The sequence below is a fragment of the Strix aluco genome, chromosome 21, assembly GCF_031877795.1.
Source record: "Strix aluco isolate bStrAlu1 chromosome 21, bStrAlu1.hap1, whole genome shotgun sequence".
Classification (NCBI taxonomy): Eukaryota; Metazoa; Chordata; class Aves; order Strigiformes; family Strigidae; genus Strix; species Strix aluco.
The window spans coordinates 9191231-9209859 of NC_133951.1; the positions used below are offsets into that span (position 1 = coordinate 9191231).

General features: G+C 43.4%; 1 protein-coding gene across 7 annotated transcripts in view; it reads left to right on the plus strand.

Moving 5' to 3' along the window:
* Nucleotides 1-18508, plus strand: part of UNK (unk zinc finger) — a 45996-nt gene extending 27488 nt beyond the window's left edge. Inside the window, exons 9-17 of one of the 7 annotated variants that reach the window (XM_074847694.1) lie at nucleotides 564-611; nucleotides 1481-1681; nucleotides 5909-5977; nucleotides 6662-6836; nucleotides 7974-8075; nucleotides 9572-9760; nucleotides 12747-12844; nucleotides 13394-13651; nucleotides 14038-18508. In XM_074847694.1, coding sequence (XP_074703795.1) covers nucleotides 564-611; nucleotides 1481-1681; nucleotides 5909-5977; nucleotides 6662-6836; nucleotides 7974-8075; nucleotides 9572-9760; nucleotides 12747-12844; nucleotides 13394-13651; nucleotides 14038-14193 — 1296 coding nt within the window. In that variant the 3' untranslated portion in view covers nucleotides 14194-18508. Of the gene's footprint in view, nucleotides 1-563; nucleotides 612-1480; nucleotides 1682-5908; nucleotides 5978-6661; nucleotides 6837-7973; nucleotides 8076-9571; nucleotides 9761-12662; nucleotides 12845-13393; nucleotides 13652-14037 lie in introns of all 7 variants that reach the window. The other 6 variants (XM_074847692.1, XM_074847691.1, XM_074847695.1 and 3 more) reach the window with 6 other exon arrangements.
* The last annotated feature ends 121 nt before the right edge of the window (nucleotides 18509-18629 follow it).

The following is an 18629-nucleotide window of genomic DNA, read 5'->3' on the forward strand; positions in this document are numbered from 1 at the left end:
ATGACATGAGTTTAACTCATTTGAAACCGGTCAGAATGAGATGAACTCATTTAGGACCTCTCTTTTATCTTATTCCCCTTCCTTGAAAAGAGAAGCTGATAGTTTGATTTTTAGTGCCAAAGCCAGCCTAGCAGTTCAAAGTTCTGAATTTGATTGGAGCTAGAATTCCAAACAGATCTTAAAGTCTGGACGTAATGTTTTCTCTCACTAAATAACACTGTGGAAAGCAGTAAAAACCAAAATCCCTTCGTCTTATGAATGTATCATCTAAATTCTCTGAAAACGGCAGTGAAATGGAAGATATCTTCCACTTAATAGACCATTCAGGTCTTTTCTGTCTCAAGCTCTTAGTCTTTTAAACAGTCTTTCCTTATCCTTGGATATACGCCAAACAGCAACACATGTCTTTCTGTGACTTCATCACTCCACAGGGCATCTGTATGTAGCTTGCAAACAAATATGGCTTTGCTGGTGATCATTTTACGTGATGAATTAATCAGAGAAAAAGGTCCCTCTAGCAGCCAGCCTCACATGGCCTGTTCTGTTTTGTATTTGTACTGTAGGTGTGGAATAAATCAGGAACTCTGCCAACTAGCCCCACCTCCACCACAGTGAGTAGTATCTTTGCGACTGTAGGGAAGCGTGGACAGCAGAATGTCTGTATAAAAATAAAATCAAAACATTGTAGGATGCTCCTTCTTTCTAATGCCAACCCAGACTGTGCCACATTTGAATCTGTGGTAGCAGTAGCTGTCTAAATGGTGCAGGCAAATAATTTCTTGTCCCAGAAAAATGGGTTATCTGCATTGATCCAGGTAGGCGCTTTCACTAAAACTCATCTTAATCTCCTTTGCTGCTGTCTGTGGCTTCATCTACAGTGCAAAACTAGCCTTGTTGCATGTGATTGTGATCCCTGGTATTAGTCTAAAGAATGGAACTGTTGGAAATCCTTGGTTTTTTTAATGCAGCTGTTGATACTTGGCTGTGCCTGCATTAAAACTTTCAGATTTCCAACTGGAAATCAAAAGATAGTGTTACGTGTAGCTCAGATATGCTTGGTTGCTCTGACTGCCATAGCACCTTTCCAGGTTTCACACTACTACTCAGAGTGCAGACAGGATCCACTGTAGCCTAAGGAAAGTGAAGAGAGTTTTGGTCAGGTTTGGAAACTTGAGCAGTCGTATCTGAGGCCTCAAAAAGAATAAATGTCACTAGAGCTGGAGATTGTTTTTTATAAGACTGCAAACCAGTACAAAGTAATGGCAATAAAACCATAATTGTGGAACTGTATAAATCCAGTATCTACTGTAGCTTTTTCGTGGTTCTTAATTACTGTTTACTGGAAGCTTGTACGCTTGTGTTGACTGTCAGTATAATCGATGCACAGTGAAGTGAATGAGCTCTTCTGTGGGATGCCTCTCCTCTTCGAGTTGTTGCTACTGACTGGCTGTACTTTCCTGACACTTGTCCCTTCTATTAGATTCTTTGTAGGAACAGCAGTCTCGGAAGCCCATCTAATATATGTGGGTCTCCTCCTGGTGCCATTGGAAAACCCCACAGCTTGGAGACTATTGGTTTTCCTCCAGACTCAGTAACAGCAGCCGGCAGCTACAAGAAAGCACCGGGGTTTGAGCGAGAAGATCAGGTGGGGGCCGAGTATTTGAAGAGTTTCAAATGCCAGGTTAGTAGGGAATATTGGCTGGAAGAGTTGGGGGGATGAGGAAGAATGAGAAATTGCCTAGTCTAGCTTGAATGTATTTTTATTTTTCAAGGAACAAAAATGAGAAGGCAGTATTCTCATTAGCAGTTCTCAGATCTCTGCTGTTGCTTTCAGCCTCCCTTCCAGTCTCTTCCATCTTACATCTATTGTCTGCCTAGCTGCCATCACACACTCAGTTTGTAGAAGTTGAGCTGCTGCTTGTTTTCCTAATTCCTCACAACTTCTGTCCTGTGTTGACCCTGGGTAGCTTCCCACATATCACTTCTTGCTCTTTCTTTTTCCTTATTCAGGTCCTTGCCAAGAGTTGCTGTTTCTTTTGCTGTATTGTCTCATGGAAACTCATCCTTCCTTCTGTTCTCACTCCAAACTCTTACCTTGATCTCCGTGACTTGGTTTGTCTTCTGTTTTCACCATTCATTCCTCCAGTGTTTAAAAAATGTCATGTTAGTTGTCTCTTGCTTCTCTGGCTGTATCACTCTGATCCTTGACTCTCTCTCCTGTGGCTTCTGTATTAAATTGGAATTCCTCATTCTCATTTGAAGAACCCTCTGCAGTCTTGCCCAATCCACATCTCTAATAACATTCCCTCTTATCCCTTTTGGATATCCCAGTCTTGCCTTGCTGCTTCCTCAGTCTTCTCCTTCTTGGTGTCATGCCTTATTCAGACAGCTCACTAAGCCTAGAACAGTCTCTTCCATCTCTTCTACCACACATGAACTTTTCCACAGTCAACTTCTTACCGTGAATTTCCTTTCTTGATGTTACAATTAATAGTTTCTCTGCACCATCCCTTCCAAGTCAGCTCAGTTCAATACAGAGCTTGGGTCTCAATTTTTATTCCTCACTGGGTTTGTAATTGTGATAGAATAACATCTCAATTAAGGGGAAGGAATAGCTACTTGTATGAAGAGGTGCCTGCAAAAATATTTCCTACAAGTTCTTTTTAAAAAAAATACAGAAAGGAATAAAATTGCCTGGTCTATGTTGCTTGAAAACAGAGATGACAAGAAGGCTGCTTTCAACCTGGCTACGTTTAAACTCGTCTGTAATATTAAAGAAGCTACCCTTAATAAGCTTATACTGCTGCGTTAGTATTGCACTGCTGTGAGAAAACAGTGGAAATATCCTGTCCAGACAAGATCTTGCATAAAGTAGTTGGATTTAGAAGCAGACTCTGTGGGGTTTGTTTTATTTATTTTTACAACTTTGGGAAAATATGACCAAACTTTGCAGTAGGACCAGTCTTGAACACTGTTTAGTCTAATTAAAATGATTTAGTGACAAATACAGATTAAGCTATATGCATGTGCGCTTTCTTATAAATGCTTCCATTGTCTTGCTTCACGTGGATGTGGCTTAGGAAATTGCAAATTGATGCAACACGTCTTTGGGGGTAAAGAGCAGACCATGCTGTGATCCTGGCACTTCTTGCAGGCACAGCAGCTTGTAGCAGTTGTTTAGAAACAAAAGAAAAAACATGTGCTCGTTCTCTATTGCCTCTGGTGCAAAGGAGGAGTGAACCCAAAGCCGAAGGACTGAGAGAACCCCTGTTTCCTGCCAGCAGAGGCAGAGTGCCAGGGAGGCCCTGCTTTGGAGAAAATGGGCAGCAAGCCTAAGCCAAGGAGAAAGGGGATGGAGCATGAATAGGACTTTTAAAAGGAGGGCCAGATGATGAGCATTTATGTCTGAAGTTCAGGCTGTGCTACAAAGATACTGTATTCAGGTAGTTTCTTATGTGGCTTTAAGCAAAAACCTCTGTTAAATGACTGGAATGAATAGTTATTAAGATATAGATGGAAGTAATCACAGTTGCCTTATGCTAGGCTTCTACAGACAAAATTAGGTGTCTCATAAGTGTCCTGATTTAATTTTCTTTTAATCTGTAATTACTTACTTTTTAAAATCCTCTGTAATTCCCTTTGGCTTCAGTGGGCACCAGAGATTCTCATGTACCCTGTAAATTAGACCAATAATTAGACATTTAACTTTGTTCACTCTTATTTGAAAACTTAAGAGACACTCTGGCTCAGCTCTGCAATCAGCTTGTCATTTTTCCTCTGTAAAATAGTTTCTATCTTATTAGACTGAAAAATGCACCTTCTGTGTTAATAAGTTCCACATAGTTTGTGGTAAGGCTGAGCCAGCAGTTAAAGCTAAAAATACTTTTCCTGAGTCCCAAAAGATTTAGCAAGCTGGAAAAATGCTGGCTGCACTGGAAGGACTTGAGTGCCACGACCGGGAGGTGTTCCTAAGTCCTGACACAAAGTGCAGTAGGTTTGTTCCACGCTGGTCAGAAAACATTCAGCTTCACTTGTAATTTATGTGCCCTGTTTTCTTTCCTGACTTCAACAGAGTGAGCTGGAGAATTTCAGCCTGCGCTTTGCATTTCTGTCTTGATGTATGCCCTTTTTAATGTTATTCAGAGTTAAAGGAGACTGGCTTAGTGGTGACAGTCGTTTTGTCCCATTTTTCACTGGTCTTACATGAATTCCATGCAGTGGGAATTGAGACTAGCTTAGAAATGTGTTCAGTTTTTCTTCTCCTTAAAGAAAAAAAGCCTTCCAGTAAGACTTAACTGCACCAGAGCCAGCTAGCTACATTGGCAGGAAACCTCTCAGTGGGGGGGGCATGGCTGCGTGTATGCCTTCACTTTAGCTGCTGACGTCTGTTGATAGCACATTTTGTGTTCAGATGAGTGTCAAACAGGGTAGGGATGTGTTGGATAATCTAGCAGGCGTGTTATCAGACACACACAGATGCACTAATGTAACGCATCTATTGCACACAAAGGAAAACAAGCTTGTGATCGGTTCAGTGGTAGTTTTGCTGTATGTAAACACACTGTATGTTGTTCAGGGAAGCGTGAGAGAATGGTACCCACCACAGAAGGATCTTTGTGTCCGTATCTCAACGGCCTGTTTGCCAGGCTTTGACCTCCCCATCTGCCCATAGGCATACAGCTGAGCAGAGAAAATGATTTAATTAAGTAAAATCAGGGGATGAATTCTTCTGCTGCTCTTTCGCCTGTCTGGATGTGTCATCCCTCTCCAGCAATCATTTATCTTTTTCATAAGGGTCTTTAAGCCAAAAAGTCAAGGCGTATCACTTCAGGTCAGTGTGGCGTCTCATGCACTGCTGTTGTACATCGTGCCCTAATCTCCCCTGCAGAGATGGTGACTGACTGCATTTGTGATAAAAACAATCGAGCGGACTTTATGCCTGGAATATGTCCCTGAGTCGGACTTGGGGGGTTGGAGAGCGAGTAAACAAGCAGCCCTGACTCTTAGCACTTTTTTTTTTCTCCCCCTCTGTGCCCAGAGGGTGTGATTGATCTCCCTATGCCTTACGCATGTAGCAGTCTGGGAGGAGCAGAGCAGGGCCTGCAGAACAGACCGTTACACACTGACAAGCTCATGGGGCCACTTCCTTCCCAACTCTGGTTATTTAGCTCAGAATTGACTGATGTTGTGAGGCAAGAGGGTTGCTGTCAGTTAAGGGTGTAGTGCTGGAAGGTCCTTAAGCTGTAGAGTGGAATTCTAAATGTATGTTTGCGTTCATACAGTTTTGCAATTCCAGACAGCCTTGACCTCACTTGTGTTTTATAGCTTTGAGCTCTCAATGTTAATGGATGGGGAAAGGATTTTTTTTTTAAGTCAGTTTTGATGATGTTGCTTTTAAAATTTGTTAGTTATCAGTATATTTTACTTTGCAATCCTAGCTGGGAACTGGAAATGTTTGAGGGAAAACATAATCTACATACTTTATTTTCCCAAAGCTGAAAAATGTTTATGTAATTTAAAAAATAGAGTATGCCTCCCACTATTTCTGGCCCTTTTTTTAGATACTAGTAGGGCTGATGAATTATTTATAGCAAGGCAAAATAAGAACCAAGACCAAAAATGCATTAAGATGTCCTTTGTGCTAGCAGAGGACTTATAGCAGCAATGAAGCCAAATGTAGTTGTGACAAGCCTTTGCACAACTTTAGGGGTGATGTTCTGGTATATAGAAAACAAATTACTTAGAGTGTTTTCAGCTTGCTATGCTTTCCTGCTCTCCGAATTCTCTAGTGCCCAGAGCAGGAGGAAGGGACTGTGTTTCCCATGGCCTCTCCAAAGCCAACAGTCAGCCATTTTTAATTTTGCTGCTAATCCCTCTGCTTATCTTCTGTTCTGTTTCTTTACTGCAGCAAGCAAAAATGAAGTCCCACTCACTGGAACACAGGAGCCAGGAGCAACCTTTGTTACAGCCCAAACAGGTACGGTACTGCTAGCAGGGCTCTGAACTTGGCTCAGTGCTCACACCACCACAGACAAGGACACGAGAAATCTCTGTGGATCCAGACAACTCTGCAGGGAGTAAATGACAGTCCGGACACCATTAGGGATGCTCAGGTTGAGTGATTATTTTATGAAGATGGGATGACTTGCTGAAGGTGTTATTTGTGAATGGCTAGACCTGTGTGAATTCAGGATAGATTTATAGGCCTGGTCCATGCTGGAGAGAGTCTCCAAATTACAGAAAATTGATCTGGAATGGATCTCTGGAGTCATCTAAGTTCAAGGATTTGGCAAAGAGAATTTAATATCAGGTTCTAAGTCGTGGGCTGAACTAAGTCTGAGTGAGTGATTGTGTGACCCATCCTTATGATTGCATGCAACCTGTGGGTCACAGGAGTTAATTCTGGGGCAGTCTGAAGGATGTTTTTAATACTGGGGCGGGGGGGACATGGAACAGAGAACAGTTGGCAGAAATTAAAGAAAAGCTGTTAATCTCTCCCCCACCCCCAGCCCAGTAGTAGCACCAGCCATCTGTCAGGTTGGAAGCAGGCAGGAACAGGTTTGCTGCTGATCTTTGGCTCATTTCTGCATGTTTCTAAAGGGATTCTTCTATAAAGATGTTTTATTTCCTACCTCTTTCCCTTTTAAAACTCTTGTTTCAGGACATACTGGGTATTCTCCCAGTGGGGAGCCCGCTGACATCCAGCATCTCCTCTAGTATCACCTCCAGTCTGGCTGCAACGCCACCAAGCCCTGCCGGCACCAGCAGCATACCAGGCATGAATGCCAATGCCCTTCCTTTCTACCCAACCAGTGACACCGTTGAGTCTGTCATAGGTAACTTTGCCTTTTTTACTTATGCTAATAGGGCTTCCTCAGACGTGGATCACCAGGTATGAGAATTGGAATAGCATGGGTGTTCCAGTGAACTCCAGTTTTTCATCTCTGTCAGTGTTGGCAGATTCCTGAGGCTGTAAGCTTTTTCTGTGACTGTGACACATCTGATGTTTTCTGCAGGTCATTATGGATGAAATTCACCCACGGGACCAACAAAAGGCCTCTGAGCCACTTACTCAGAATGTCAGATGGTGTAAAGGGCCTTAGTTTTAGGTTTGTCAAAGTGACAAAGAGATCTTGGAGTAGGCAGGAAATCACAGGGGCGTTTTCCACAGTTATAACCCCTTACATTCTAAATGACAATTTTATAGCTACTACGAGGTAGACTGTAAGGACTTGCCCTTCCTAGAGTGTAGGACAGAGGCTGTAAGAAAAGAGTCCAGAGACTAGAATCGCTCCTCTTAGATAGGTACAGGTTTTTTGGTCACCTGTTTTTCTTTTCTTTTTTTTTTTTTTTTTTCCTCCAATCTGACGTTTCTGAGGTGATCTCACTAATTGGTTAAAAATAATAATAGAAATGAGTGGGCATGTGTGGGATGGAATTATATTGATCTTGATTAGTGATGAGGCATGTTCAAATAGATGTAACATTTGGAGGCATTCATAAGCTTGCTTTATTTTACCCATCTCTGAACCTCAGAGATGTTTTTCAAGTGTTCCCTTCTACTGGTATTTCTTTTCCGAGTGGCTCTTCAGCAAAGTAGGGACAAAGCATAAGCCAGACCCAGACATGTCATAAACCAGTGTTACTGCATATTACAGACAGACTTGAAAGAGCAGTTTGGGGAAGACTTATGGGAACTGCTGTTACTTCATCAAATTTTTGTTTTCATATAACATTTGGGAATACTTTGAGACAAAAATAAATCAGATCAGGCAAAAGAACCTGAACTGAAAAGCTGCCCATGACACTTCTGCCAAACCATTTAAGAGCAGCGTTGCACAGGGCGGAGAGTAGGGCCGTGCAGACTGACAAATAGAGAGCAAAGGCTCCTCTGCATGTAGGCTCTTTGGGCCATCCTATCTCTTGAAGTTGTTGGTCCTTTATAACATAATTGGTACCTCTGTGTCTGGCAGAGTCTGCCTTGGATGACCTGGACCTGAATGAATTCGGAGTGGCTGCCCTGGAGAAGACATTTGACAGCAGCACAGTGCCCCACACGAGTGGCATCATGATAGGTACATGAAAGCAACAGAGCTTTCTTTATCTTCTGCCAAGCAGTGTTGCCCAGTCACCTCAGTGGAGCCAGCCCAACAAAGCTCTAAAACCAGTCCCAAAATAACATTGGTTAAAACAGCAATTATAACAAACTCTGGCAACCGCTGAGCATCTTTGAAGTGAAAGCTTGCCCTTGTTGACTAGCAAAGCTGAGTTCTTGCCATTGGGCCCAGGTGTCTTGGGGATGTTTCTTGAGACTGAATGGGACTTGCTTGATATTTTTTTTTTTTTTTTTAAGTGTGCAAGTAGACTCTAGAAGGCATCTGATACCTTTAAAAACAGGCCAAAGTATAACGATTTGCATCTTAAGCAGAAAACTCTCCCTAGCAGTAACAGGAAACTCACTGACCTGGTAATGCTATCCATCTGTCACACAGTGTCATCATGGTCTGCTGATTTGATTCCTGTAATGTCTGTCTCATTTTAATATGTGGAGGTAGGCTAAGGCCTCTTCTACCTGTCTCTAATGAGTGTTCAGGGGGGAAAAAAAAAAAGTCTCATAGCTTTTTGGAAGTTGTTGTAGTTTCTGGCTACCCTTGCTGTGTAAGACAGGTTTTGAATGAGAGCTAACTTTGGTGGACTGAAGGTTTCCAAGGGAACTACACTGCCTGGAGCTGTATGGAGGTAGGAAGGGACCTGTGGAAGGGAACCCTAAAGGATATCTCTTCCACTTCCCTGCCAAAGATAAGAGCCTGGTCAAAAAGTTTACTGTGCATGTTTGCTGATAGCCCTGCTTCTGCCACTACCCATCTGCAGTGGCTTAGAGATCCTCCACACTGCTTTTCCCTCTGTTCACATCAGGTCTGGGTGTTACCTGGTGATCTAAGAAGGGAGATCAGTAAAGAGTGGGGAGCAGGGCGGAGATCTCCCTCAGTCTGTGTGTGGCAGACAGAATGACCTCTTGTATAAAGGAAGTGTGATGTCTTTGGAGGATGGGCTTTTGTTTAGTTGGGGTTTTTTATTACTGATAGATCCAGGCACTCAAGTATGTCTAAAATGCCTAAAGCTAGTCACTGATATTTAGCAGTTCAGATCCTGACCTGACCCAGCATGATAGTCTTCTCACTACAGGTTGTTTGGAAGTGTTAAAGGCAGAGGCACATGTTTTAGAAGCGAGTTTTTCTTTACAAAGTATTTCACCAGATACCAAATTCATCTTCTCTAGGCTGATAGGGACTGCACTCTGCTCAGAGAACCTTTTGTTGCTTTGGCCAATGAAAGAGTGGTCCATTGAACTCTGGAGGGTCTTAACCTACGTGGTTCATGGGATGGCAGCTTCAGTGCTCCTCTTAAAGGCTGAGAAGGGAATGAAACCTGATGAGAAGCAGAGGGAATCCCGAGGGGCTTAGGAAGGAGAGAGGGAAGCTAACACCTTCTGCTCTGAACTCCTGCACTGTGCTCTGGCCCATACTTCATGGTCACACATAGCCATCCTCTCTGTGTGTTCTTTGTCCAGGTGGGAGTTTGCTGCAAAGTTCTGCTCCTGTAAATATCCCCGGGTCCCTTGGAAGCTCTGCCTCCTTTCACTCTGCCTCTCCTTCTCCACCGGTCAGCCTCTCATCGCATTTCCTCCATCAGCCCCAGGGACACTTAAGCCAATCAGAAAACACATTCCTGGGGACATCAGCTTCTCATGGATCATTAGGTAAATGCACAGTGTGTGTGTCCCATGTACATGCCTGTCTGTGCCATGTAAGTATTTTCTTTTAAGTTAGCTTTAATTTTAATGTATTTCACTGCTGCCATGTGTTATCTCTTCTTCCCATGAGAACAGCAACAGTACTAGAAGCTGCTTTACCAAAAATCAGCTAATACCTTGTGAAGAAGGGAGCAATTCCCTCTTATTTCCATGTTTCTAGGCTGAGAAAAAGGGACAGATAGGTTAAGTGACTTGCTCTGATGCCTTTTAGGGGAAAGAGCTCTGCCTTTTCCTGAGAACAATGCTGTGCTGAGCCTTCACTTTACAAAAAACTTAGAGTTGGGTCCTCAGCTTTGCTTATTTAAGGTGGGGATTGCAGTTTGCCCTTGGGACTGCTTGTAGGTCTTATTGGCTTCTGGGAGCTCTAGAACAGACTTGGGTCATTGTGCTTTTTTCTCCTATGTGGCACTCTGCACACATTTTTGCAGTATGGACTTTGCCCCTTTGCTCCTTCCCCCCCACCTCCTTGAGGATCTGTTTCCTGTATGAGGGACTGTGAAGGGAAGAGAAATTGCTTTGGAGCTTCATCTGTATTGGGCAGAACTGGGAACTGAGGGGCCAAATGTATTTTATTATCCAGGCACAGGGTTTCCAGGAGAAACAAACTTCTTTGGGCTTCAGACTACAGTGACACTGCCTCTGCTTATTTCTGTTAGTAAATATTCATTCTCTCTATTGATATTAGACATAAATGCTTCTTCAAAATTGAGATATGCTTTAATCTTTAATATTCAGCTTAACCTGATAAAATGATTACATGCTTTTGTAATCTATTTCTGCATGCACTTACCTGTGTAACTGCATCCCTTGTTTGTGTAGGCCGAAACCATGCTTCCGTGCCTTGCAATTGCTATTTGTTTCGCTTTAACAGCTTTTACAATTGTTGTAATAAGAAAAGAGAGACATCAGAGGGCATCTCTGCTATTAAGTAGTGTTGAGTCTGGCTGTTCATCCCAGTTTCAGTAAGAAAAGGAAAACTTGCTGATAAGGCCTGGCTTTAATTTCAGAAGAAACAAGTTAGTTATAACTGTCTTGCCTATGTAGTTATACAAATAAAAAGCCGAAGAAATGCAGGAAATTCACAAATGAATTTAAATACTTGATTTTTAAGAAAAAAGCTGTTTTTCTGTAATATAACAAAACGATTTTTGCTGAGGTTTTGGTAAGATACTTAAACAGTAACCCAACAGTTAGGAATCTGGAATCTATCTATTCCATGTGACTTGCTGATGCACATAAGTTAGTGTGTAGTGTGTGTAGTTATTACTTATTTGTATTGCAGTTGAGTTAAAAATACCTAGTCCTGGGCTAGTTTCCACTGTGCTAGATGCAAAATGTGCAGAGAAGGCATTCCTGACCAAAGGGCCTTGCTACTTCCAATATGAAATGAGAACAGCAGGTGGAAAGAGGGAGCAAAAAAGAAACGAGATAAGCTTGGTCAGCATTATGGCAGAACTTGTGGCTTGCCAGCATCCTGCTTAGTGCTAGATTCCCTTTTTCAAGAAAACTGGAGCTTGAAAAACAAAATGTGAATTGAGGTTCCATTAAAACTTCTTGCTCTCAACCAAGCGTGCTTCAGAGCAGCTGATGTAGATCTGTGCTATGTGGCCTGAGCCCGTGAAGAGCCCTTCTTGCTCTGCTAAATTACTTGTTAATGCACCTAAGCCCTTAGCGAAGACAAGTTACTATTCTTTTCAGCTGTATTTTTTTGTAACCATTTGTGTCTTGGCTGGCACTAAATGTAAGTGGTGTTGGGTTAGCCCTCACTGAGAGGCTACTGGCCCCAGGGCTTGCTTGCAGACACAGTCAGTTCAGCTGCCGTAAAATCAGAATTATCAAATGCAACTAGATTTAGGAATGTCCACACCCAGTGGTGAGCACCACTAAATGAAAATGACTGCTACATCGAACTGGTGCATGTCTGTATGCATAAGCAACCACATCACTCAGTAGCTCTGTCTCAATATGAGCTTTTTCCTGCTAGTTCTCCCCTGAGTGCAAAGTGTGGATGCTTATTTCAAGTAAAAATATTTTTGTTATTAAAAGAGTACAAACCTTGGAGTCTGCGAAAAACAGCCGCTTTTGTTTACAGCTGTTTTTCTACTGCTTTGTCTCCTAAGCCTTAAATCTCTTCCTGAAAAGAGAAATTATTTGAACAAGCTAAAATAGGGAAGTGGTTAGTTAGTCTTCTCCAGTGCCAAGCACTCGCTTTCTGCTAGATCTCTGCAGGGGATGGAGCTGGTGTATATACTATTGCCTCCACTTGTTTATAAACAGGGTTTTCCAGTTAGTGCTGTTTCTTGCATCTGCAAACAGTAATGAGGATGGTGCAGTTTAGTCTCACTGTTTGGGAAATGATGCTGCTTTTCTAAGCACCAAGCTGAGGAGACAAAAGCAGAAGTTTTCTTGGGATACAGTGTGAGAGGAAGCACCACCTGGGTTGGCTGTGTGAACCAATCTGTTCACCAACACTGAAGGTTGTGCTGCCCAGAAAAGCAGGAAGGTAGTAAGCAGTTCAGAGGTTCTCATATGAGAAGGGAGATTCAAGCTGGTAGTCAGCTCTGCTCTAAAAATCAATGCTTCTAAAACAGCCTGGTTCAAAAGTTGCCCCCACTCAGTTTCTTGGGCCCTCCCTGTATCATTAAAGATGAGGCCTGACAGTGTGAAACTTCCCCTTTAAAGTCCCTCAGTGATGGACTCCTGTGTCCTGGGGATGAAAGTAATTCTTAAGATGATCTTCTTTTTGCTATGTACACATTTTCAAATCCTGGATTTCACAAGGGTAGGGAGGAAGTGGGGAAATTGCCAGCACCTGTGACATAACCCTCTCTATTTCCCTGTGAAACAGGTTTAAATGGGATGAACAGCAGCATATGGGAACACTTTGCTTCGGGGAGTTTTTCGCCCAGTACCTCACCTGCATTTCTGTCAGGTCCAGGTGCTGCGGAGCTGGCACGGCTGCGACAAGAACTGGATGAAGCCAACAGCACAATAAAGCAGTGGGAAGAGTCTTGGAAACAAGCCAAACAGGTACTTGAGCAACTCCTAGGAAGAGGGATTAGGGAGTGTAAAGGAGTAGGAGTGTGTCAGCCTTTAAAGAGAAGCTTTCCAGACATTGAGGTGATGGAAACAGCTGTAGGTTTTACAAACAGACTCTCTCAAGTGTTCTTAATCTTCCTTCTGCCTTGGAATGAGGGTCTGAATCGCTGTGTCTGATGTGTTCAGATGCTGGAAGTGTGAGGCCAGGTGTCATAACAGATACACTGAAGTGCTTGTCAGTCTCTTAGACCTGCCAGCTGACTTAGATCCATGACAATTTGCTGGTATGCAAAGCTCGTCCCCTTAATGGTATGAGCCAAGTCTGTAGAACCACAGCCCAGCCAGATGGGGTCTCTGGAATGAGCTGCACTTTGAAGCAAAGCTCCAAGGATGTTTCAGAATTTGGGAACAGGGCAGATTGGACAGAACACGCCTCTGGTGAGGAGTGTATGGAAATGGATATTTTTGCCCGGGATTCTCTCTTGGAGGCTGACCGAGTTTTCAGACTGCTTCTTTTACCCTCTTTGTTGGAACTTGTAGGCTTGTGATGCTTGGAAAAAGGAGGCAGAGGAAGCAAATGATCGCGCCAACACAGCTAACATGGAATGTGAACTGGCCCGGGAGCAGAGGGAAGCCTTGGAGCTGCAAGTGAAGAAACTGCAGGAGGAGCTGGAGAGGATCCACACAGGCCAGGACCCTCAGTTTCTGCGTTCTTTCTCTGACCTGGAAACGCTCTCGCTCTCTTCACTTTACACCCTACAGAAACAGCTGCGGGCAAACCTGGAGAAAGTCGATAAGGTGAGTGCTAGGGATTTGCAGGGCAGGGCTTTGCTCTCTCTGCTCCTACAGATTGCGGCTTTTTTCCGTTTTCTTTCATTCAGCCAGAAATCAGAAGCCTATCAAAGCAATTCCATGTGGGTGTAGCCTAAGTGAGTTTTAGCCAACTTACAGGGAAATACCTGCCTCTGCTTTGTGCCTGAAGTACAGAGTTTCAGGCAGTCAAAGCTGCTCTGTTGATCCGAAAGGTCCTAAAAAGACATCATGCTGTGCTGCTTTGCTTTTGCTTCCGAAGCGGAATGGGCAGACAGCTGCGAGTCCTTCCCCAAACCGCGTAGCACAGAACGGGAGCCCGTTTGCTTTGTGACTTTGATGCTTATGTTTTGCCCTGTCCCCCTCTCTTGCAGGCGGTATTTCAGATGCAGTCAGTGAAATGCCTTAAGTGTCAGGAGGAGAACCGGGTGGTGTTACCGTGCCAACACGCAGTGCTGTGTGAAACGTGCGCCGAGGAGGGCGAGTGCCCCATCTGCCATCCCAACAGGCCCCACTCTCTCCAATCGTGACCTTCCAAGGACACTTGTTCTAATCATATCGTATAGAACTTTTTAACTTTATACATACGTACATATATATGTATGTGTACATATATATATGTATGTGTATATATATGTATATATGTGTGCGTATGTGCATGTTTGTGTATGTATATATATGCACACACATGCACATACACACATAAAACAAAAATTAGTTGCAGAGCACTTTTTAATATTTTACATCCCGTATCTAAACTGCCCCTCACCCGTGCCCCACTAATTCTAACTCTTGGGGAACTTTGAGAGCTGTTTTTAATACAGATCAAAGGGCCATTTGCAAAGAGTCTGTGTTTCTCCTCTTTTCTATTTAGGTGATAACAAATTTTTGACTATTTCCAGAGGGATTTAGAGTGGGCAAGAGGGGCTTCCATGTGCTTTCCAGAGGAAGAGTTGAGATCATGGGGAGGATCGAGGTGGATTGAAATGACTTGTTCCTGTCTTCGGTCTCCCTGCTCTTTCGCTGACCCAGCTTGGTTAAAGCCGTCCTCCCTGATGGAAGCTCTGCTGGGTGCCTGCCTGGTGGGCCTCACGTTGCCGATCTCTGAATGTGCAGGAACTTTGTCTGTCATTTAATCAGCAAAGTTCGCTTTTTAAATTTTTTTACACTCTTTGTATATTTGTATGAAAAGAGGAAAAGAGGGAAAAAAATGTATTGGACCTAGAGCAAGCCAAGCCCCAAAATTCAGTGACTAGTGTTCATTGCTGATACAGCTACCATGTTCCAGGTCTGAGCAGCCTTAGAATTATTTCCCTTGTGTCAGCTAAAGCCCTTTATGAAAGAAATATGGATGCAGAGGTTAGTTCTCTCCAGGCACCGCTTTGTCTGGTGGCTGTCTAGAGACTTTTTACTGTTTCAGACCAGATTCATTTTGTTTTAGCCACAGGGACCCCATTCATAGTCACTACTGAAATGCATGAAACAATTCCAGGTAGTCTGAGGACACTTTTGTTGGACAGAGTCCATGTTGCCAGTGTCAGCACCTCAAGGATGGTTTGTGGACTGCTGGGTCCAGAAGCCCTTACACTAGAGACCATATATGCCTGTGGTGACAGAGAAAGTCCAGCGTGACAAAGAAATGCCACCAGCTTAGACCTGTCCAGTAGCTGAGCTTTCCTGTGACTTTCTTTACCAGTGTGTCCACTGGATTTTTACATCGGGTGGATTGCAGTAACCTGCTGGGATCTCAACCAAAAGGCCACTCAGTTGACGTAAAACATTTTTATTTTGCACAGGGATGCAGCCTGTGCTATCCCTCCCTGACCTGGAAAAGCACTGGAACCTCCAGCAGCCCACTGTTGTAGGAAAACTGAATTTTTACCGGAGCCTCTCAGAAAGCTTCATATTTAATACAAAGACATAATTAGGTTTGCTTCCATAATTCCACCTTTCCTTTACATGGAAGGCGTTAATATGCATTCCCAGATGATCTCTTAAGTGCAGCTCTGTGTAGTTCTTTTTTATGTTTTTCCCATTAACTTGTTTTTGGGTTTTTTGGTAAAAATGCTTTTTTTCCATGTGTATTTTATTGTAACTAGCATCAGTTTTTTTAAATTTTTTTTTTATGGAGAGACACTGTTGAGTGACTATTGTGGCTATGTTGTTTGGTTATAGCCTTTGAATGTCTGTGCCATGGGGCAGCGCATCTGCCTTGGTCTGATCTTAAGGAAAGACCTTTTATTAAGATACGTGAACATTTCTTTTTTTAGAAAAAAAAAAAAAAAAAGAAAAAAAGTGGGGGGAGGGGAAAAAGCCCAATTAAGATAAAAATTTACTAAAAAGTTTTTGTAACTAACTTAAATCATAGGAAATAAACTCTTGAATCAGGTCTTTAATATTTATAAGAACCAGAGCTGATCAGCCTGTTTTGGCTATTGGTTTGTAACACTTTTTATTAGCGTGGTGGTTTATCTGCTCTCCTACCACCCTGTGGGACTGTTCAGGGTGATGCTGCCTTTGGCCAACCCTCTTTTTTTTTTTTTTTCTCAGAACTGTCTGACACCCGGCTGCGTGACTGCATCTGATTCCCACAGGGGCACTTCTTTGTCCCTTCTCTTCAGATGCCGCTTGTCCCCTGATGGCAGCTCTGCCTGTCTCACTGGGACTGCCAGTCGCGGTGTGACGCAGGGCTGTTGGGTCTAGGGGGAAGAGATATTTGCCCCCAGTTTCTGTGGGGGCGCAGTGGTTAGGCAGGGGCGGTACAAGGAAAATTCCAGGCCAGAGAAAGCACGTTTTTTCCCTTTTGAGTAAAAGAGTTTCTCTGTTTTAAAACTTATACTGAAGGACCAAAGAATTCAAAACTTCACCCGTTTGTGGCCCTTGAATTTTAACTTTCCATTGCCACACTGCACTCATGGCAGAGCAGCCTGAAGGAATTAGCACTAGCCCCTTCCCTTGCCCCCACCCCAATGTATCTCGGCACTCTCTTTGCACAAGCACATAGGCTGATTCTCGCTTTCCTCTGGTTCTTTAAGAAACACTTCCTAAATTTAGGTTTCTATGAATTTGTTTGCTGCTTTAAAAAAACAAAAAAAAATCTGAAATGTGAATTATTTTCTTAAGCATCAGATGGAAGAGAGAACTTCATCTTTGCATATTTTTCGAATATTTTGGGGGGCCACTTATATGACAATTTCATAACCGAGTGAGGTGAGAGCAGGGGAAAAGGGCAGCACTTCTGACCCCCTCCAGCAGTTGTTACTGCCTGCCCCAGGCAGGAAGGATGAATTGTCATCACAGCACTGCGCTTAAGGCTCAAGAGTCTGTGGTCAGCTTCTGTATGGTGTAAGAAGAGTCTTGTTGAAATAAACCTGGTGCTAATAAGTACAGCCCCTGTAATGTACTGTCAAGCTTCCTTCTGAAGCAGGAACTCCCTTTTACAGGACACGCAGTAACACATCAGAACTAAGGGGGCTTTTTTGGCCGAGTCACGCTTCAAAATGAAGTTTTGGTCCACAAGGCTTCTCGACGAGCAGCCCAGCTGGCTGTTGCTGAACAGCCATGAACACGTCTGGGTCCTGCCTCTTCACACAGACTCCTTATTGGATAATGACATTTTCCTCCCCAAATTTTTGGGAGCTTTGGAAGTGTTAACCTTGGTGACTAATTGTGCAGGTTGGACACTTCTGAGCTGCAGAAAGGGAGTCTTGATGGTGTTGTGAAACCACAGTATCTTAAAGGTCAATAAACTTTTACATTATTATGGAAAAACAATATAGAAGCAGATGGCTTAAGACAACGCTATCCTGGGTAGATAGAGATCAAAAAGCAAGGCTAGAGCTGTAGGTGATAGCCAGGAGCTGAAGAATTTTGGCATCGCTTTGGGCTAACAGGACCACTTTTAGATCATCTCCAGCCTTAGATGATGTAGCTGCATGCCAGCTGTGGCAGAGACACGGTGGCACAGGAGGGACTGGGGGAAAGTCTCAGAGCTGGAGCACAACTTTCCTTAAGCAGATCCCCCCCCCCCCTTCGAAGGGGGCCACTGCAGCTGATCCCCTGCCGAAGGGTTTTATACTTTCTGTACATCTCTGAAGCTGAACCTGAGCCACTTGCAAGGCTTGTGCAGCTGAGACAATGAAGAGAAGTCCTTACCCTGTGAGGAAGCCCGTAACACTGAATGGACTCAGTAATTCATTGCTGTTCCACCAGCCTCCGAACCTCCTCTCTTTCTCCTTTTCCCCCATCTGGGAAGGAAGAATATTACCAGTGTTTTCCTCCAGAATTTTAATAATCCTTGGAGTGATGGCCAACAGCAAAATAGATGTTACTGATGTAAAACCTAGTATTTTAAAGGTGAAGTATTCCTGCAAACTAGTGACTGCATCGGAGAGATTTCTGGGGCTTCCCCACTCCGTAGCTTCCATTGTTAAAACAAAATAAATACAGTATACGTTTAAAAAAATAATAATAATACACACTGCAGTATTTCTGGTGGCAATTCTTGACCAGTCTCTTCCCCGCTTTCCCTGGGAGGAAGGGCACTGGGCAGAAGCGCCCCTAGTCCGTGTAGAAGTTGGCAGAATGGTGATCGGTGGTGTGTAAAACGTGTTGTTGATTCCATGTATAGAACTGTGATTTCAGCTGTCGTTCTCTCGTACTCTGTAAATATGTGTTTTGGCTGTCGGAAACCTGGTTTAGACTCTTTTCTTGGCAGAGTGAATTTGCATGTGGGGCTGGAAAGAACTCAATCTGTGTCACAGTTTCCAAGGGCAGGATGGATTTTTTTTTTTTAGAGGACAATAAATTTTTATTTTTTTGCTAAGAAAAAAAATATATACTAAAGCAGTGTGTGCGTGTGTGTGTGTGCACGCATGCGTGCCCGGGGTGGATGTGCAGCCCCGTGGCCGGCTCTGGGGCTTGGGGAGGTGTGGTGAAGTCTGTGCAGTGAAGCCCTCAAAATAAC